Source organism: Bufo bufo, chromosome 1, assembly GCF_905171765.1.
Source record: "Bufo bufo chromosome 1, aBufBuf1.1, whole genome shotgun sequence".
NCBI classification, from domain to species: domain Eukaryota; kingdom Metazoa; phylum Chordata; class Amphibia; order Anura; family Bufonidae; genus Bufo; species Bufo bufo.
The window spans coordinates 581894444-581917133 of NC_053389.1; the positions used below are offsets into that span (position 1 = coordinate 581894444).

The 22690-nt window shown below is 42.7% G+C and overlaps 1 protein-coding gene across 3 annotated transcripts in view; it reads right to left on the reverse strand.

The window, feature by feature from the left end:
• Positions 1-6687: 6687 nt before the first annotated feature.
• PFKFB3 (6-phosphofructo-2-kinase/fructose-2,6-biphosphatase 3) overlaps positions 6688-22690 on the reverse strand; it is a 63299-nt gene continuing 47296 nt past the window's right edge. For 2 of the 3 annotated variants that reach the window (XM_040413330.1, XM_040413328.1), the window contains exons 2-15: positions 16221-16346; positions 15635-15731; positions 15339-15405; positions 15176-15250; positions 14875-14931; positions 13879-14003; positions 13419-13626; positions 13144-13290; positions 12577-12681; positions 12321-12450; positions 12158-12220; positions 11309-11373; positions 10992-11153; positions 6688-9152 (exon numbers count right to left, since the gene is read on the reverse strand). In XM_040413330.1, the coding sequence (XP_040269264.1) occupies positions 9096-9152; positions 10992-11153; positions 11309-11373; positions 12158-12220; positions 12321-12450; positions 12577-12681; positions 13144-13290; positions 13419-13626; positions 13879-14003; positions 14875-14931; positions 15176-15250; positions 15339-15405; positions 15635-15731; positions 16221-16346 (1484 nt within the window). In that variant the 3' untranslated portion in view covers positions 6688-9095. Of the gene's footprint in view, positions 9153-10781; positions 10805-10991; positions 11154-11308; positions 11374-12157; positions 12221-12320; positions 12451-12576; positions 12682-13143; positions 13291-13418; positions 13627-13878; positions 14004-14874; positions 14932-15175; positions 15251-15338; positions 15406-15634; positions 15732-16220; positions 16347-22690 lie in introns of all 3 variants that reach the window. The other variant, XM_040413329.1, reaches the window with a different exon arrangement.

Genomic DNA, 22690 nt, shown 5'->3' on the forward strand with positions numbered 1-22690 from the left:
GTGATTGATAGTATTCTCTGTGTAAGTGTGTATACACAGATAGATGTCAGTCACTGATAGTTGTACACAGAGGAGGTGTTATCAATGATTGATAGTATTCTCTGTGTAAGTGTGTATACACAGATAGATGTCAGTCACTGACAGATGTACACGGGGGAGGTGTTAGCAGTGATTGATAGTATTCTCTGTGTAAGTGTGTATACACAGATAGATGTCAGTCACTGATAGTTGTACACAGGGAGGTGTTATCAGTGATTGATAGTATTCTCTGTGTAAGTGTGTATACACAGATAGATGTCAGTCACTGATAGTTGTACACAGGGGAGGTGTTATCAGTGATTGTATACACACTTACACAGAGAATACTATCAGAGAAAGCTGTCAGTCACTGATAGTTGTACACGGGGGAGGTGTTATCAGTGATTGATATATTTTCTGTGTAAGTGTGTATACACAGATAGCTGTCAGTCACTGATAGCTGTATACAGGGGAGGTGTTATCAGTGATTGATAGCATTCTCTGTGTAAGTGTGTATACATAGATAGCTGTCAGTCACTGATAGTTGTACACAGGGGAGGTGTTATCAGTGATTGATAGTATTCTCTGTGTAAGTGTGTATACAGAGATAGCTGTCAGTCACTGATAGTTGTACACAGAGGAGGTGTTATCAATGATTGATAGTATTCTCTGTGTAAGTGTGTATACACAAATAGATGTCAGTCACTGATAACACCTCCGCTGTGAACAATGAAGTCAGAAAAAACAGATGTAAATGTATAAATTAAATTTTACTGAACCTTTTCCCACAAAACTATATATCAATCTGCTCAGCTCATCCTGCTCTATAACATGCTGGCTGCAGATTGTACTGCATTTTTTGGTTATAGGTCTTCATTAAAGGGGTATTTCCGAATTTTGTTGTTGATCGCCTATTCTCAGTCCAACACTTCACATCCCCACCGACTGTTGGGGCTGGTAACTGCAGTGCTTTGGTACCAGCTTTTGGTGCCGGAGCAACATAGAACCCCACCAATGAGATGTTAATGGCCCAAGGATAGGTCATCATAACAAAATCCTGGGACACCCATTTAAAAGAGTTTCCTTACTTCATATTGCTAGGATATGTACTCGCTTTCTTATTATTTATCTGCTGTTGGGACCCCTGCCAATCCTAAGAACTGAGGGACTGCAGCACTGGTTTAGCACTGTGTCACGTGTAAGTCCTTCCTAACATGTGCACAGAACTGCAGCATGGCTGCAAGTAATTTCAGACTCAAACCTCAGCTGTTTTTTTTTCTTTCTTTACACCAAGCATTAGTCTAATATGTATAGCCAAAATAAGCATTAATTTATAAAGGCTTTTAGCATACATGTACAATATATAGCAAACAAGGGCCTCTGTCTGCAGATAAGAAAACCAGCGCGACATATGGCTTCAGATAGAATAACACCACCAAAAATCCAGCCCAGCTGAGCTCACAGGGAGGTGTGTTAATTGCCAGGAGCCTGTTTGCCCAGTCACATAGTGTAGTTCTCCTCCTCTTGGAAGGCGAGAACTGATGTAATGTTTAGTTAAGGCTGAACCTGACTGTAGTCACATAGGCACTTTCTGCAGAAAAAAAATTAATCCACGCTGGCCACAGGCTGCCAGCTGAACTTCAGAATTTCTTAGCAATGCCTAGCTGAACGGTAATGATTTGTATGAAAGCTATTTACCCTTTCTCCTAGAGAACTACTGTATAGTATGTCCACCCATCTCTAACAACTTTTAATATAAAACTCCCTTCCTCAATTTTTTTCAATATATTGGTTTGATATTACTCAAATAAAAGGGCCACAGGGGCCAATTCTCTACTCCTGCACAATCTGCAGTGCACAGATTGCTGCTTCCTACATCATCTTATAGAAACCTTAGAAAAGACTAGGTTGCCCTTATAGTATCTCTCTTCCCACTGACTGCTGATTTTTAACCACATCTACTGGAAGTATTGTTCCAAAGATTTGCTTCTCTTTCCATAAAATAATATTTCTGATATCGCTGCTGATCTCTCCCCCCCCCCCCTTATTATGCCTCCTTGTTCTTGTGTTCTTATTATTAACACTTTCCTCCTGATCTTTATTTAACCCCTTAAGGACACGGCCATATTTCACCTTAAAGGGAACCTGTCACCAGTTTTATGGTGTCCTAACTAAGGGCAACATAAATAAGTGACTGAATCTCTTAGCAAAATGCTGGCTCACTTTCTTTAATTGACCCAGTCAATCTGCCAACATCTTGTATTGAAAAGCTCCAGCTGATAATGATGAGTCCTGAATATCCAAGAGCTCCTGACTCTCCCTCAGTGCGCCTGCGCCGATGACATCACCGAAATAGAAGACGTCATCGGCGCAGGCGCACTGAGGGAGTTCTGAGGAGACGAGCCTCCTCATCTCAGAGCGCCTGCGCCGAATCAACACAGGCGCGTGATTTTTGAAATACTGACAGGGCCGGCCGGAGGAGGAGATCACGGCTGGCCCTGTCAATCAACACGACGAGGGGGCGGATTTCTGCAGCAGCTACCAGCAAGTAGCCGCCCTACTTGCCGGTAGAGACCGAATTTGCATATTATAAAACTTCGTTTTTTTAATAAACTGCTGGATCAAAGTAAGGAACACAATTATATTTTCATATATCGCTATATAACTAATTTAACTAGCCCCCCAAAAAAAAAAAATCACTTTAGTGGGGTGACAGAAGCCCTTTAAGGAAAAGAAGCCACAGCCAAAAGGTAAGAGCCCTATATAGGGAAGTGTCGTTAAATAAGGATTTTAACAAGCCCAAAAAAATGTGTTTTGGGGGTGACAGAAGCCCTTTAAGTTTGTCTCTGCTTTGTAATGTTGTGCCAAATTTATGAAATAGTGCACAGTAATAAAATATTGGGCAAGTGCAATGTGGTGTACACCTATATCTTTAAAAGTATACCAGCGGCATTAGGTGGTTGCCTGGCATAAAGATGTGACTTTTTAAAATGCTCCATGTGAGGGTGTTTGTTATCATACACCCCGATAAGAGTGAATATTTCCAGCAATACCCCGGTTGTCATTATTTTTATACGTTTTCTGGTTTAATGAGGGTCAATCCTTTCTATTATTTTATTTTTAAGTGGATATTTAATAAAGATTTAGGCTGGGTTCACACTTGAGCGCATTTTATATGCGCGTTTAACGCGCGTTTTTGTCGCGCGTTTTTATGCGCGTTTTTTGCAATAGTAAACGCGCGTTTGTGTGATTGACTGCAGTGTCCTATGGCCACAAACGCGCGTCAAAACGCCCCAAAGAAGCTCAAGAACTTGTTTGAGCGTAGGGCGTTTTTCAGCGCGTTCAAACGCGCTGTAAAACGCTCAAGTGAGAACCAGGACCATAGGGAAGCATTGGTTTTCATGTGTTGAGCGTTTTACAGCGCGTTCAAACGCGCTGTAAAACGCTCAAGTGTGAACCCAGCCTAAGAGTTTTAGATTTCAAACGTTCTTGTTGGCAGGGATAGTGACTTTTTAAAAAGTTGCATATCATATATTATATACACACACATTAACATGCATGTGCAGCAGCTCCTGTCCCAGCCACCTGGTATATGCGCAGCAGCAGTTTCCATAACCCCTGATACAAGCCGTGTATAATGTGATGGAAAAAAGAAATCCAGCCAGCAAAGGAGGCAATCAAAATTACATTAGTAAGTGGCTTGCATTAACTTTCTTTTTATGATAAATGTCATTTGCTGAAATGAGATAACCCCTTTAAGATGGGTATTTTGGTGTAATAATTTTAGATAAAAATGGGATCCATTCCAGATGCCTCTCCACTTCCTCTTCTCGGGCTCCAACCACCAGAAACGGTTTAGACTGGCCAATGTTTTTCCATGTCTCCAACCCGATTTTTATTTAACATTATTGCACTGGAATACTGCTTTAAGGTCTTTCCGGATGAGTAATATGTTTTATACCCACCCCCATTTTTTGTAGCCAGTCTTTGGACCGGTTTGATTTTATTAATGTATTTTGTAGGTGAGGTATTTAGAACTGTTTTCCAGAGGTGGTCTTACTAGAGTGCTATACAGTGGGAACACTAGCTCCCTTATTTATTAGTTATATGGTACTTCTAGCTATGAACCAACCATCCTATGTGTCTTCTCTGCCTGTGGTGAGCAAGCAGAACTGCAGGAAAAGGGTGAGGGAGCAGAAGGACCATCATGGTTGCCATAATATCACATTGAAAAGATGTCATACTCCACGACAGCATTGCTCCCTACTGCTGATGTGCTGAACGTGCTGACCTTGCATAGCATGACCATCAGAGTTGTTCTGTGTACAGGATGGGTGAATCCCAGGGCACCAATTAAAAGCAGGGAGGAAGGAGGCAGAGCGGTAGATTGCACTGAGTGCACCTGCACTCCCAAGACCTGCTAGAGTTTAGTCCCACCCAAGGCACTGGCGGATCCGGGACTGCTCAGAGGTGGGGGCGGCGGCCGCAGGGCACAGGGAGATGAGCGCTTCCATTGTGGAAGCGCTCATCTCTATAGCCATCTGTATCGCCGTCCTCAGGACAGCGATACAGATGGCTGTGCTGCAAATGTGAACGGGCAGGGGAGGGAGAGGAGTGTCCCCTTCCCCTGATAAGCTGCCGGCCTAGTGCCTGTAGCCTATCAGAGGCCGGCGCAAGCGGCACGATGACGTCATCGCGCCGCCTGAGCCATACAGCGCGGGACACAGGCCGGAAGAGACATGCATCGCATCGTTGCCATGGAGGTAAGTATAAGTGTTTATTTTTATTTTTTATATGTACAATAGTGTTACTGGCACATGATGGGGGAGGCCCTCTTGTTACTGGCACATGATGGGGGAGGCCCTCTTGTTACTGGCACATGATGGGGGGGGGCCCCTCTTGTTACTGGCACATGATGGGGGAGGCCCTCTTGTTACTGGCACATGATTGGGGGAGGCCCTCTTGTTACTGGCACATGATTGGGGGAGGCCCTCTTGTTACTGGCACATGATTGGGGGAGGCCCTCTTGTTACTGGCACATGATTGGGGGAGGCCCTCTTGTTACTGGCACATGATGGGGGGGCATCTATGGGGGCACATTTTACTGGCACATTATTGGTGGGCACTATAGGGGCATCTACTGAGGCCACAAAGAAGGGGTATTTTATATGGGGGGCTCTGTACAGTAGCATTTTATACTGGGACACATTATGGTGGGTACTATGGGGAAGGGGTAGAGTACTATGGGGTCATCTACATGGGGCCCTAATAAGGGGTATTTAATACTTGCAAATTATGAGGGACACTGAGGGCATCTACTGGGGCACTATATATGGGCCTTTTTATACCGGTACATTATGGGGGCACTAGGAGGAAGGGGGGAGAGGAGCACTATATAGGGGTATTTTATACTGGCACTATGGGGACATTAGCTCAACTTGGGGCATTACAAGGGGGTATTTTTTGCACTGTCTATTATAAGGAGAATTATTACTACTGGGGGGGGGCATTATGGTGGGCTTTATTACTCCTCTATGGTATGACCCCCTAGTAGCAGCACCAGCCCCTCCCTGCTCTGCCCCTTCTCAAAATCCTTTAGGAAATCTTTTTCATTAGGCTAAAACACAACATCAGCTCCATCGAGCCCCCCAGCCAAGTGTTGAAGTGGTGTCCGAGATCCCCAAGGGCCAAGCAATTGTACGTTTTCATGTAAAATATGTTTATGTTATACACATATAGCATACACTGTGCCACACAATATACAGTATACCGCTACACTGTGCCACACATACAGTATACCGCTACACTGTCTAATCTTGTGGCGGCGGACAGAAAATAATCTGGAATGCCCCTCCCAAGACCAGGCTCTGGATCCGCCACGGAACACTGCTCTGTGAGAAAACCCGTGTAAGAAAGGTCCTCAGGGGAGAGCTAAGGAGAGTTTAGAATGGAACACTGCTGGGAAACTGGATGGTTTTTTGGAATGTAGATTGCCTTTGTATTCCCATCATGCTGCCCGACACTGCCATTAGGAATATTGCATAGGGCTCAATGGTTCATATTTATGAAAACTGTTTAACAGGAAGACTGTCTTAGTTGCCAACAGCAACCAATCAGAGCTCACCTTTCATTTCTTTTCAGAACACTAATAAAAGACAAGCTCTTATTGGTTGCTATAGGAAACTAAGACAGTTTTCCTTTTAGACAGTTTTGATAAATGAGGCCCAGTACCCATTACATGAAGAATAGTTACAAGTTCTTCCAGGTGACACTCTTGTATCTGGGGTGTGCTGCAGAGGACAAGCTGTATGAAAGGTGCGGTAAATTCCTAACAGTGGACTTGGCGCTGCACCAGACTACAAAGCCCAATGTAGAGTGTTAATCTGCACTAAAAAACATGCTTAAAAGGGGTTGTGCAAGTGGTTTATATTGATGACCTATCCTCAGGATTGGCCATCAATATCAGATCCCCCGCAGATGAGCAGTTTGAAGGAGGCGGCGCTCATACAAGTCGGACCGCCGTTGATCTGATATTGATGGCCTATCCCGAGGATAGGCCATTAAATACAAAAATCCCCTGCAAAATCCCTTCAAGTCTTAGTTCTACTCACCATAAACTTGGAGACTAGCCAAAATTTGACAAATTGTCATTTCACAAAAGGCGAAACATAAAAATACATTATTCTAAGTGTTTTAATTTTATTGGTCCAGCAACTGCAAAATATACAAATATCTGAAAGACATGTCTTGTATCAGCAGACATAGTTTCTCTTAGGCAATCGTACCAGACAAATACACACACAAAGATATAATTAACATGTCACAAATGTAATGGGAGCATAAGCTGAACTTACAACATTAAATAAATAAATAGCATACCTAAAACAGAATAAAAAAAACTGAGTCTTAATAACAAAACAATTTAAAAAAAATTGTTGGTCTCCTGTAACATTAATGCATTCCAGTACTAGAAATACATAGTTATTTAAAGCCAAGAGCACCTAGAAACTGAGGAATGACCAGCATAAAACACAATAAATGTTAAACCCCCCTGATGGGGGTAATTTAGTTTACTGTGCTGGTCAGACGTCAATACAATGCCACTAACCATTACATGACCCATGTACCCATGGGTGCATTTAAAAGAAAGGTGGACCCAGAGATCACTGGATTATATGTAGAACATTTGCAGATCTATGGATATGGGTAAACAACACCCAACATTAACAAAATCCTTGTGTATGCACATGCACTATCCAGTGGCCTCTGGTGACATTGAGAGTGATCTCCTTATATTTCTATATAACTGAAGAATTTAAATTATCTTAAAGAGGATTTGTCACCAGATTTCACAATGCAAACGGCATACATAGATCCCCTAGACCTGACGAGGCTGGTGTACTTGCTTTGAATATCCACGTCAGAATGGCTGCATAATTTATTTATTTTATTTTTTTACAATTTTTATGACCTGAACTCCTAAAACATTTAATTTTCAAAAACAACTATTAGACAACACATCTGACATGGACTTTCAAAGCAAGTACACCAGCTTCATCAGCTCCAAGATCGGTTTAACAATGTATGCCATTTGCATTGTGACTCCTGGTGACATATCCTCTTTAAAACAAAACATCAAAAAAGTAAAAAAACAATTTTCCAGTCAAACATTATTATTACGCACAGAAAATTCCACACAAACGTGTTATTGCAGGCCACAGTCAACTGTCGTGGACCTGCAAAACTGCAAGTTCCACACTTTTCTATTGGATGACTATATAATCCAAATATGCAGTCCAATAAATCATTCCCAGTGCAACCGCAATGGTGGCTCTCGTAGCAATTTGGATCAACATATGAAAAACACTTTGCCATTGTATTTCTAGGCGTCTGATGGAATATTGGACTTCATCTAAGGCAGGGATGCCCAACCTGTGGCCTTCCAGCTGTTGCAAAACTACAGCTCCCAGCTTGCCTAGACAGCCTACAGCTACTAGGGCATGCTGGGAGTTGTAGTTTTGCAACAGCTGGAGGTCCGCAGATTGAGCATCCCTGATTAAAAGGAGTCAGTCCCGGCACATTTGTCCACGCCATGAATTCTAAGCATCATCTGAAACTCACTACCCTGTCAAACATTAAAGTGCAAATATGCATCTTTGAGATAAAGTCAAACCGTACAAAAATATAATCCTCCCTCCAAACTATTTAGATCATTTTGCTCTTCAAGGATTCAGCCAGAAGAGCACAACGATATGGCTGATCCTGGTGCCACATTTATAAAGTGTGTGTGTGCCTAGAAGTGAAGGCTTTAGCAGTAGAAGCAGCTCCAGAAAGCTCGGGCTATAGAAAGCAGTCAATGAATACGGTTCTCTACTAGCAGCTTTTGGGGAGACATATAAGAGTCTCCATTCTTTTTACCATAGAATATGATAATATTCCCATTGAGGCACATGGAGACATGATATATGGCTCAAAAGGCTGACCACTTCTGCCTATGCATGCATCAATACAGCAAGCTAGACTACCTGGGATAGGGCTGCAAGAGCAGGAAGAGTCCATTTAAGCTTCATGTAAGAGCAATCTGGAGCTGCACCCTGTACCACAGTGTGAATGTCACACATAGGATAGTAGGGTAAAGCATACTCAATATATCAGAATGTTTCAGGGCATTCACAATGGGGAAGGAAGGGTGTTAAGCTTTTTATTCGTTTTTAAGTAATTACTCACTACTCATCTAAAACCGTATAAAATAAAAATCAACTGGGCAATAACTACAAAATGGAACATTAATAAAAACAGAAGTAAAACATAATTACACAAGACGAGATTTGTCGGCGTACAAGCAGCTCCAGCTGTGCACCCCATAACTGAAATGACTCGGAGGCTCCATGCCCAACTCTTGGTAGGAGAAGGAACTAAGAACAAAACAAAACCCTTTGGTGTTTATCTGCTTTTCCAGTTTGATTTAATGCGTTCAGACATAAGCAGCTGCAGGCTCGAACACTTGAGTCCAAAGAGAAGAAATCTGCAGACAAGCTTTAGTAATGGAGCACGGAACGCAGAAAGGGACAAGATGATCACTTGTTGACTTGACAGGTCTTAAACTGTCCGTGAAGATCAGGTTCACTTATGCCCTGCAATAAAAAGGTAAATGCATCATTTCACATATTAATGTTACTTATTTTATGCACAAAGCATGCAACAAGAATTACAGCACACTAGAGCAACAGTCATATACACGTGAACAACGGTGCACCTACGACCATTGTGCAGTATTTATTATAATCCACTTCTGGGTTCTTTATGTGACAGTTACAGTGTCAGCGTGATCTGCAATGGAGGAGGCTAATAGTAACTTGTTTGAAATTTAAAGTTGGATTCACATCTCCTATTGAAGGGGTATTCCCGTTTGGGACATTGATGGCATAATAATAGAATAAGCCATGTGTCAGATAGGTGTGGGTCCCAGCTCTGGGCCCCTGAAGTAAGAGATGCACGACTTGCTCTCCATTCACTGGTAGCGTGGCCACCTCTCCGAGCGGTCAATGGAGGTTGGTTGCACATGACCGACTGCTCCCCTTTCCCTGGAGATAGGAGTGGTTTCCAGAGGATGGGACCTGCACCTTTCTGACATGGATTGCATATCCTAGCGATATGCTATCAATTTCCCATACGGGAATAGCCCTTTAAAATCAAATATATATGTTAAAGGACATATCCACCCAAATATTTATACAAATTTAAATCTAGACCGCAGCCAATGCCAATCTTCTACTCCTTTCAGATTCACAAAAGAACTAAAACATTGCCTGTTGTGTTCAGGGTCATATGATCTACACAAACAACCTTGGTCTTTTTTAGGCTTGGTTCACACTGCCTGTGGCAGACTACTCTACTCAGTCTGGCAAAAATGAATGGGAAGCAGGTCCAAATGAGTCTAAAGATGAATGCTTGGGACTCAGTTTGCCTCTCTGAACAGATCCATTGCTTCAATACAGTTTTGGGGGGAAGCCCAGCAGAAGGCAAAAGGTGGTGTAAACCCAACATTACAGGGTCTACCAGCCAATATAGATTTCCTGGCTAAAATAATATCCAGGCACCCATAATAGTATACTGTGACATATAGAGAATAATGAATAATGGTAATAGTTGCATTTTAATGCAGAACACAATAATGACATGCATGTCTATGCAAAATGTGTGGGTCTATTATACGCAGACACGACAGAACATCTAGCAATGTGCCCTACTATGGAGGAAACACCAAGCATGCCAAAGATTTAGAAATGGAGAGGATTTAACAAGGGTACAAAACTCAGACTTAAGTGTGCTCAATAAGTCCTCCTCTATCAGGAGGAGAAACTTTTCAGAGGGTTCACTTTACATGAGAAGAATGGCCAACATGCTCTCAATCAATTACCTTCTAAATAAAAATAAGGTAGCCAATGTGAAGTAATGACAAAGTGAGAGCCTTAAAAACGAGGGGAGAGGAACGCAGATTAAAGTCTGTGGGTGCTCACCCATCCTAAAAGGTCGACTGCATTGGCCTTTCGACCAATTATTATGTAAAGGATATTTTGTAATTTCGAGAACATTTGTGCTATTCTAGTAATAGGGTAAGGTAGCGGTAGAATGGGATCTAATCTAGCCAGGATCACACAAGCAGGTTATGCATCTTATAAGGAGGTTAGTTAAAAAGGTCTTGCACTTGGAAATATGTTAATCAAATGGCAGAAAAGAATGGAAATGAAGGAAATACTTACAGGCAAGCCTTCCCTAGCAAAGGCTGTAGGGAGAAAAAGGATCACTTTAAGTATAGCTCAAAATTAAGAAGTTTGGAAATCACATTAAAAGCAAGCAGAGAAAGGAGCAGGCAACACGGTTTCCAATTTCTGGGAGCACAATAACGCCCTATTCCACTTGTGACTGTAAGGCTAGACAGGGACTTGAAGATATTAGAAGACAATTCTAACCTGTGTAGTTTGCACAGTAGATGGTTCCTGAGATGCACAACCTGCCAGGGCAGATGCAAGATCCTCAAAGCTGTTGATCCGTTGTTTCTTGTTTGGTTCAGGACTTGCAAGAGGTGTGACACTATTGCGTCTCATCAGTGGAGCGGGACCTTTCTTACAATCCTGCAAACGAACACATAATGAGTAATGAAAAGTTATCTTCACATAAAAAATATCCAAGAACAAAAATCAGCAAAAACTGTGCTTATTCATTTGGTGCAAAGCATATGATTACTGGTATCTCTTATACCCTACAAAGATCAGACAAAATAACTCACCTCTGGTCTGTCCACATGGGTGTTGACGGCATCAATGCTGAAAGTGACTGTCTCAATGCGGCATCCTAAAGACATAATTATTAATTAGATCCACCATTACAGGAAAGGTGTCACCAAAAATGTTATCTGCCAGTAAAACCAGACAGCAATGCATATCCTTTTTTTTTCTAATCTGGTTTTTATTTTCGGATTACAGATTTTTAATTTTTTTTTATTCCAATTACTGAAGAGTATTATGGGGGCGGCCATCTTGCCTCAGCATTTACAAAGCATTAAAAAATAGCTTTATGGCAGCCCGATGGTCCATAGAAACAATGGTCAGGAGAGGACCTCATTGGCTTCTATGGGAAAGTTTTCTAGGCATGCTCTGTGACCTGTGCAGAGGTGATTGTACAAAGGACAGAATTGTGAATGGTGGATCCAGACTTATCTAGACGCAAAGGTGATATCTCCGTCTCATTACAGGCAAGTTTAGAATAATATATAAGTGCAGTAAAGTGATCTGTACCGACCAAGAAGTGGCACCTATTAGTGGCCAGTGTGAAAACTGCAGGAATTTATATTTTTTGTTTAACTATAGATAGTGACATGGAAAGTTTAAAAATAAAAAATTTTAAAAATATGTTAAACATAAAAACGTGATTAAACAGGTCATTTTCTGATACTTTTAAGTGAGTCTTGCTACAATTAACACCAAAACCTTCATGCCTCAGTTCCAAAGCAACCTGTTCCTGGGTTCTAGAGTACCCTGACAACTTCCATATCTGACCCATGGTCTCCCGCTTGGTCCTCAAACCCACTGCACAATTCCCCAGTCTGATGTATGCAACAACAATGAAAGACACTTACCATATGCAAGTGGGGTCAATTTAAGCATTGAATGCAGTGGACACTTGAGATACGGCATTTCATCTGGGAAGGAAGGGAATTTTTTTTTTAATAAGATTGAGCCCAAAACAAGCAAAATCTGTAAAACAGTATGGAGCATATATCATGCTGAATGTCCTCCTACCTGCAGATTTATCCAGAAAATAAGACAGGAGGCATCTCATAACAGCCTGATGACAAATAACTAGGACATTCCCTTGTCTCTCCAGCTCCATGATCACTGGCTCCAGACGCTGCACTAGATCTTGGTAGGACTACAGCAAATAGAAATATAAGCCGTTAAGTTCTGCAATATCTAACAATTGCTATTCTGATATATGGGTTTGACAGCTACATCAATTAATGTGCACAGTGGCAGACCCCGAGTATTAATAACTCACCTCCCCTGATGGGTAGCGGTAGTGATATTTATCCTGCGCACGTAATGCATATTCCTCTGGAAACTGCTCTTTTATCTCTTCATAGGTCTTTTCTTCACACACACCCTGTAGATAAAAGGGAATCAGCAGTGACTTTCTCTACTTTTATAAATATGGAACAAGAGGTTAAAAAATGCTAAAGGTGCATATAATAAAAACAGGCCTACATAAGGTAAGCTTTTACTTGTCCTGACAAATACAGAAACTACTGTTGGACACCGTCTTCAAAGTAAAGGAGGTCTACAAAGTAAAACTTTTGATCGTTGGGGGTCTGAGTGCTGAGACCCCACTAATTACTAGAACAAGGAGAGAGAAGTGCTCATATACTGCAGGAGATTGAATATAAACAGGCTCATAGACTTTCTATTGCCACAGCAAGGACAGAGTGTGCGTTATGTGAGCCCTTCTCTCCTTGCTCTAGCGATTGGTGGAGATCTCAGCACTAGGAACCCCACAGATCAAAAGTTTTGTGAAAGCACAGTGACCCTTTAACAGTGCGAGTACAATAATACCCCCATACTAACTTACCGCATCCAACTCATTTAATGCCTTCCACTGCTCATAGGGTACATTCAGAGCTTCAGCTGTTTGAATGGTTCTCTTCAGCTGACTAGTCCAGACTTTCAGCTCTTTTAAGTTCTGGTCCTCAATGTATTTCTTCAGTGCAAATGAAAACTGTGATATGAAAGAATAAAATTAACATCACTCGCAATGAAAGATTCTTTAAAGCAAGTGTTCATTGTAAGAAAAACTTCCAGGTTCAGAATGCAGCATAAGGATAGGATTAGAATACGGTTCCTCACCTTTTTCCCCCGTTGTGATAAACCAGAATCGCAACCAATTTTTCCCTGGACGTTGCTCTCACTTTCACCAGCTCTACATAAGTATATACAGCGGGGCTGGACATGAATATTCATGAGATAGTAAACTATCTTGCTTTGAATGTGATCCTGTACTCTGTTCACCAAAAATCTTCGGCCAACATCAATGACAATGATCATAGAGAGATCTCTGAAGAAAAGAGAGGGACGCGTCATACAAACGGCACGAGACAGTGCCCTAGTGATATTACATTCCTTCAATTACCAAGACTAGATGTGAGTAATTTATGAAAGTGTCAATGACATTAAATCTGCCATGACGTTAGTGTGTTCACATAAAAAAAAATGACTAGAAAACAGGTTTATTTGTAAAATAATAATAATAATAATAATAATAATAATAATAATAATAATAAAAGCCTGGACAGGACCCAAATGCTACCTGTCATGATTATCTGGATCAAGAGGTTCATACATGTTCTTGTAGCAATTTATCCTTTTCATGAAGTCATCTAGTGCTTCTTTTGATGAGCAACCTTTGTAGTCTGGGCTGGACAATTTAACTTCCTGCAACAAAGCAAGATGCTATATTTAATGACAACATTGTAGATAGTTGGAAGACTTCATAGATATGCAAACTAAAGAAGGCTAAACAGTTAAGCCTACTTTCACACTACCGTTCAGAGCGGGTCCGTCTGATGTCTGCTCAGACGGATCCGCTCCTATAATGCAGACGTTTGTATCCGTTCAGACTAAAAATTCAAAGTGTGAAAGTAGCCTGAACGGATCCGTCCAGACTTTACATTGAAAGTCAATGGGGGACGGATCCGTTTAAAGATTGAGCCATATTGTGTCATCTTCAAACGGATCCGTCCCCATTGACTTACATTGTAAGTCTGGACGGATCCGCTTGCCTCCGCACGGCCAGGCAGACACCCGAACGCTGCAAGCAGCGTTCAGGTGTCCGCTCGCTGAGCGGAGCGGAGGCTGAACGCTGCCAGACTGATGCATTCTGAGCGGATCCGCGTCCACTCAGAATGCATTAGGGCAGGACGGATGCGTTCGGGGCCGCTTGTGAGCCCCTTCAAACGGAGCTCACAAGCGGACACCCGAACGCAGGTGTGAAAGTAGCCTTAGCCAGCCATCACCTGAAAGAGCGTTCAGTGAACAGCTATACTGATCTACCCAAACACAATCAAGGCCTGGAGAAGGAAAGAAGCCACTGCCAGACATCTCTGGCACATGTTTATCTCCAAGAACAAAAGGATTGGCCATGGGTAAAGTCAGCACAACCCCTGTATGGTCTTTAGGCCCCACCAAAAGTTAATCTAATGTATATGGCCAGCTTAACTGCCAAAGATGAGATGCAGGTCAACTAGAGGCCACAACACAGAAACTGGCAAGATACCTGATGGAGTAAATGTCTAGTGACACTTACCATAACATTGCTGGCAATAACAGATGGATCATCACATACAGACTCAATAAAGAACACCTGAAAAAATAAAATAATTTAGCAATACAGATCAATGAATGTCAACTCAGCTACCGGTTCATAAAAATCATAATTTAATCAAAGCTGTGAAGTAATAAGCCACTATACTGTAATACAAGTGCTTTTACGGTGTAGGTTCACAAAATGATTGCTAATGCTCAATTGACCAACTAAAAATATGAAACAGACAGCCCACTTCAGTTCATTGCACATGGTTCAGGATGCTGTTCTTGTGACAACTAACCTTAAAGTCGTTTTCTTTGGCAAAGTCGATTATCATTGATCTTCTATCTCTTGTTGTATTTGTGGCATCAAACACCTACAAGACACAAGAAGTTAAGTTTAGCCTCAAAAATCCAAGGTTTAACAATCATGAAGCCAAGCACCATAAAAGAATAGAGACTTACGGCGATTTGTCCACCTTCCTGGGTTAAGTAAGACTTCACATCTGCTAAAGCAACTAAGGCACATTGTCTGGAGGAAAAAAAAAAAAAAGCACTGTATAAATTCACAGAAAGATTGGAATCTCATTCTAGAAAGTCAACATTACTCAATCTTGGTAAAAATGGTTTATATAAAAATAAAAAAAAAAAAAAAAAGTCTTCGAAGACAGTTGCAGTGAAGCAATATATATATATATATATAATTTTGTAACCCACAGGACACTGGAATAACACACAATGATGAATGTAGATAGACAAACCTTCTGACTTTCATGGCTTCCTGGTTGTCTATACGGAAGAAGTCAAAGGAGCTAAAGTCTTTAACAGCTTCTCGTCTGTACTCCCCAACATTAAACACTGTGGAAAAATAGACAACATTCAAGTCTGCAGTAAAAGATCACCCTTAAAACTGGCCATATTCTCTTGATATCACCATATACAAGCATGCTTGGCTGTGCAAGCCCATGTTCTGAATAAAGAGAGGAGAGTAAGCTGCTGCCAGATCCTTCTGTCATTGGGGGGAGACCCATACATACATTAAATTGTTATATGGTCCCACTGCAATTGTGGGTTTAGACAAGGCTAATCTAATGTGTATGGCCAGCTCAACGCAAGACATCTCCAAGTCCCACAGATAAATACTTCTCAACAGCATAATCAGGCCTATTTCTAAAATGTGAAAGGCTATAGAGCATTTTTAGTTAGTCTGTCTAGATAAAGGAGATAAAGGTTTGGAAAATGTAGCCAAGGGGGAACAGGATTACAATTCATGAGATTCTAAAAGGTGTCTCCCAGTCATGTATGATCCAACAGCTTGAAGATAACAAGGGCAGATCTTTTTCTTACCTTTTGTAGGAACTCCACTCCAGTTGAGGTAACGAGTCAGTTTCTTAGAAATGTAGGTCTTTCCACGAGCAGGCAATCCCACCATTACAATCACAGTAGGAGAGTTAGCAAGTTGGGGTCCACCTACTGAAGAAAGAAAAAAGAAAAGTCAATTAAACACCACTATTTCTAAATTTAAAAAAAAACCTCCCACATGAAATAGACCTATTTTCAGTCTGCAGATACTAAATGTAGGTCAGATATTTATCCAGTAGGACAATGAACTATGCCTCCTCTACAGGAATACGCCGACTAATCTTCCTGCAGGATATAAAAGAAATGTCAGCACTATTAACACAGCTATTGGGTTAGATCATTTGTTTATCCCAGCCAGCACATACCCTCTACTCTGTGCCAGGAACTTGGCACTGATCAACATTACTAACACATTTGGAAAAAACAAACGTGAGGGAGTTTTGGGAGCAAGAAGGGAATATATCTTATTTTCTTGACAATTACATTCTTGTAAAAAAGATCAAATGTTATAAGAGACAGTGATCAACAAATGTCTGAGAAATCATTTCCCTTCATTTGTGAGCCAATTTTTGTTAAATAATGTATTGACTACAGGGACATTAGGAATCCCTTTGGGATGTGACCTTTTGCTCTTCCTTTTGTGTGCTAATTACTTATGTCCAGCTAAATACAGTAGAAAGCACAACTGTCCCACCCAGAGCCCAAGGCAAATACAGTAAACAGCAGGTGCAAAATGTTAATGTCCGGCACCTACACAACTTGAAACAAGTACATTGCAACTTTTGTGTAGGCACACAATACAACCAATGCAACCCTCCCCCCAACTAAACCTAGCCTTGATTCTTCAACAAAGCTGCTCAACAAGACCAAAATACTGGAGTTAGAACCAGATATTACTAAAAGTGTGGTAAAGCAGACTCACGTTTTTTAAAACTGATCATTTCCAAAAGGACAAGCAATAGAAGGAGTAAGCTGAAGTGAGAATGGCTGAGAATGAGAGCCTCCTACCTCGTGTAGGTCATTATATTAATAAGCATCATTACCATGTAATCCGTTAATAAGATCATGGACATTAGATCCCACCTCGAGACACAGGAATGATAAACTAAGGATTCTTCAGGTACCAATGGACTAAAATATCAGCCACTACTAAAGAGCATTAACAATTCAAAAAGGGAATTTTAAGGAAAAACATGAATCTAAATTCCAAACAGCACCCTCCCAAGCTAGATGTTTCCCACTATTAACATAATTCTGCTTACATATCAAAGACTATTCATTTGCAAGACACCAGCTGCTGACTTTGTTTGAACACAATACCTAGAACTCACTTCTCTGCCCCAAGGGACACAGCTGTCAATGTCTTCTCACTTCAGGCCATTTTCTAGCCAGCCATATTAGAATTCATCACACCTTAATTATCCATTCTGTTTGCAGAAGGAAGTTAATCCAATCCAGCCTGTGATTTCCAGACATTTCATTTCACCAAGTCAGAACCAGAAAGCTGGGTTTACACTTTAAAGGTTTTCAAATGCAGTTTTTGAAGGAATAGATTAAATTGAGGTAGTAGACCAGGAGTAGGTTCAAAAAAGGTAGGTAGTATCTGTCCTTTAAAAGCACTCTCCCTCTATGATCCACATCTGGTTTTGGCTTTAAAACCGGAATCAGAAAACCCGATTGTGGAAACCCAGTCGAAGACTAGTGAAGAAGAACCAAACGAAACTCAACAGCCATTGCCACATATTTCAAAACGTGTCTTAAAGGCTATGTTTCTGATGATTCACTCAATTTTTGATAACCTGGACTCCACTCGATCACATTTTTGGATTAATATCTTCATTCAAGTCTATCACTGTATAGGAAATAATTTGATGTACGCCTCATTTTTATGTGGTAAGCAGACAACATGGCTATGACAAAGAAGAAGTGCAGGTGTCAACATAGCCATGTGCCTTGGACATTGGCTTATCTCTAGAGAAACCAGAAGAGACTGGCAGTGGGACGACTGTCCAATGCCTCTGCCTGTCAAACAGAAAGAAAGCGATTGCATCAAACAGAAAAAGCTGGCATGCTCCGTCACGAGACGTGGAACGAGGAGAAATATCTGACACAGCAATTTATACAGGTAAACCATGCAAGCTGGACTGCCATGAAGAAGACAACAGGAGGTCACTACTGCATGTCAAATGCACTGAACTGTTGGGAACTCTAGAAGACAGTCATTATTTTATAAAAGGTATTTAGGAACCCTATATTATAAAATAAACACCAGTCATCAAAGTTGTTCTGACCAAAGCTGAAAATCCAGTCAAACTGGAAAGTTAGAAAGGATGAATGTTAATCCTAACTAACCCTCTGCAGAGGGCACACACTAAACTTTTTTTTAGCTCCGTAATCCGGATATCACGTCTACATGCCTGATCCAACATCATTCAATTACATGTGATGGGGGGGGGGTTAGTAAACTGTCTCGTCGCTTCAAGACTTTCACCAAGCTAGAGACCTGTGATTGAGACAGGAGCAAATCTTTGTCTCCTTCACAATGATTATGATGATTTTTTTTATTGTGTTTTTAAATGTTATTTATCTGGTGATTTTCAAGTTCTATAGAAGTCTATGATGCTAATGTCTGTAAAGCAACGAGGAATATAGCAGTACTAAGTAAGTGTGTGTAAAATAAACTACATACAAGTCTATGAGAGAAAGGTCAGAAAAAATAAAAAAAATATAAATATAAAAAAGTTAAATTAAGTCACTGACCCAAAAATGGGCAAAATACAAAGAGCCATCAGGACTTTCAAAGAAAATCTCACTGCCCTACATTTAATATTGTGTCTGCGGCTAAATTCGGACTTATCTTGTGCCAAAATGTAGACATTATTGAAGCAAATGTGCGGTGCCCAATGCACGTGCGCGGCTGGGACGGATCGAGACCCATTCAACTTGAATGGGTCCATGATCCGTCCGCACCGCAAAAAAAATAGAACATGTTCTATTTTTTTGCGGTGCGGAGGCATGGACAGAAACACCACGGAAGCACTCCGTAGTTCTTCCATGCCTCCGTTCAGCACCGCAGCTCTGGATTGCGGACCCATTCAAGTGAATGGGTTCCGCATACGTGATGCGGGGAGCACACGGCGGGTGCCCGCATATTGCGGACCCGCTGTTTGCGGGCCGCAATACGACCACGGTCGGGCAACGGCCATGTGCATGAGGCCTAAAAGGTAAATTTACACAAGGCAACTGCCTGGCTGATTATCAGAAATGAACTTTAGTACGAATGCTGGTTCCCAATAATTGGGCTGTGTAAAGGTGCCGCAGATCACCCAATGAATGAGCAGAACAACCATTCATCAAGAGAAACGAGATCTGCTGCCCAGAAACAATAAATCTGCAGGAGCCATCGCTCGTCCCCATACAGTAAATGCAGATCTTTCCTCCACTAACGAGCAGGCAATTATCAGGATTATCTGTCAGTGCATATAAATGCGCCCTTAGCCAGCCTTCACACTGCCTTGCACGGTCTACCTTTTAGACAGGATTAGTACATCTGCCCCACTGTGTACTGCATTTACTATTTCACCCTCTGTATAAATAGCAAGAAAAAAAATGTGGCATTTTTAAAATAAAAATACCCTTAAAAGAAGATTCTCTATTGATTCTTTCATTGATTTTCTAACATCCAAATCATCCAGAACGTCTGCACATCTCAAATCTGCTCAATCAATTCTACTGCCTTTACTTTTAGGCCCCCCTCACACGGGGGTCGCGGGTGAGGGCCGGATGCGATGCAGGCGTGTTCAAGGAAAATCGTGCGAGTGGGCACGCAATTTCAGTCAGGACTGCGATTGCGTTCAGTTGTTTCCACGCGAGTGCAAAAAAACTGAATGTGGTCTTTCTATCTTCATTCAGCAGGACCTGCGCTGACATCACCGCGCTCGATGACGTCAGCGAAGGTCCTTTTGCAGGTCCTTCAAGAAGAAAGAAGAGGATGCTGGCTGCGCGATGAAGTGGATGAGGCGAGTAATGTTTTTATTATTTTTTTAACCCTCAATTGACATTATACTTAGCATTCTGTATTAAAGAATGCTTTTATTTACCATGATAACCCTGTTATAATGGAAAATAAAAATCAGTGAAGAAGTCCGGGTTCGGGTCTGGGTACCACATTCAGTCTTTTCTCACGCGCGTGCAAAACGCATTGCACTCGTGCGGAAAAAAAACAATGGAACGCAATCGCAGTCAAAACTGACAGAAATTGCGTGCTTACTCGCACGATTTTCCCTGAACGCACCTGCATTGCATCCGGCCCTCACCCGCGACGCCCGTGTGAGGGGGGCCTTACTGTTCCAGTTGCACTGACCACACGCGGAGTGTTTCTTAATGGCCCAATGCGAAAACAGGGAATGACAAGGAGGTTAGCTAGAGTGCTTCCGGTGGTCAAAAGTGTTCCACCTGACAAATCTCTCAGAAAATGAGGTAGGACATTAAGGCTAGGGCTACACGACGACATGTGTCGCGCGACAATTTTTATAATGATAGTCTATGGTGTCTCGCACTGTGACATGCTGCGACACGACAGTAGCAAAAAATCCATCCAAGAAGGCTTTTTCTGCGACTGTCGCGTTGCAGTCGCAGCATGTCACATGTCCCAGTGCAACACCATAGACTATTATTATAAAAATTGTCGTACGATAAAATGTCGCAGTGTAGCTGTGCCCTATGTGCCGTGCGACTAACCCTAGCCTAAGTGCTACTATATAGTTCAGAGCTGCAGTGATAATTCTACTGGATGTCAATAGAAACCGTCAACAAGCATGTAATCAGACACACCCCTACCCGAACACCGCGTACAGTCACTGTAATATCAGGACTGTGGAGCGCTTACACAGCTAAGCTACTTGTTATATACTCTGTGCGGAACCTCAGATTTATTTTACAGGCGGCCATTCACTATAAATGAACAGCATTATAATATAAGGCTTTGTCATTAATGTACAGGGGTGTGCACAAGTCTGAATTTTAGGAGACACTTGGATCACTCCACAAGGCAAATTTTAGTTGCCAAGATATTAAAATATTAGATGGTGGTCTCAAATTCTAAGCGCCTTGCCTAACAAGCTCCTGGGACTTGTCAGAGAGACTCTGCTGACTCAAAAAACACAAAACTACAGTAATAAAAAAATAAAAAAACACGACATGTATTCCCCTCATTGTGCTGCATGCACCCGGACTCCTAAGCTTGCGCGATATAATGGACAGGACTTCTAGCACACAGACGCTCTATGGGTGCACCGCGCAGGAATTACAGGTTCTCATCGTCTTTCTACCACCACAAAAACCACACACCTTTATAAAGCGCCCATATTCTTACTATTAGATAAGTTGCACCAGAAGACTTGGGCCATAGATAAGAATATTGGCAGGACCAGTACCTGGACTGGAGAAGAAAAGCTGTCTGGCTGCAGGGACTTATTTTCATAAGCAAACCAGTTGCTATTTCTGAGTCCCTGCTCACATACAGGAGTGATGCTGATGGACGGGCGCCTCATAGCTACACAGCACAGTCAACCGCCACGCACCAGCCGCAGGCAACCCCCTACGCATCAGGCAACCCCCCTACGCATCAGGCGCAGCAGGCAACCCCCCTACGCATCAGGCGCAGCAGGCAACCCCCCTACGCATCAGGCGCAGCAGGCAACCCCCCTACGCATCAGGCGCAGCAGGCAACCCCCCTACGCATCAGGCGCAGCAGGCAACCCCCCTACGCATCAGGCGCAGCAGGCAACCCCCCTACGCATCAGGCGCAGCAGGCAACCCCCCTACGCATCAGGCGCAGCAGGCAACCCCCCTACGCATCAGGCGCAGCAGGCAACCCCCCTACGCATCAGGCGCAGCAGGCAACCCCCCTACGCATCAGGCGCAGCAGGCAACCCCCCTACGCATCAGGCGCAGCAGGCAACCCCCCTACGCATCAGGCGCAGCAGGCAACCCCCCTACGCATCAGGCGCAGCAGGCAACCCCCCTACGCATCAGGCGCAGCAGGCAACCCCCCTACGCATCAGGCGCAGCAGGCAACCCCCCTACGCATCAGGCGCAGCAGGCAACCCCCCTACGCATCAGGCGCAGCAGGCAACCCCCCTACGCATCAGGCGCAGCAGACAACCCCCCTACGCATCAGGCGCAGCAGACAACCCCCCTACGCATCAGGCGCAGCAGACAACCCCCCTACGCATCAGGCGCAGCAGACAACCCCCCTACGCATCAGGCGCAGCAGACAACCCCCCTACGCATCAGGCGCAGCAGACAACCCCCCTACGCATCAGGCGCAGCAGGCAACCCCCCTACGCATCAGGCGCAGGCATGGCCAGCACAAGCAAACGCTATGCACTACTGGCTCCCCCCCATGAATGAATGAGTAATCCCCAGGGGCTTCTGATACAGGGAGACAATGG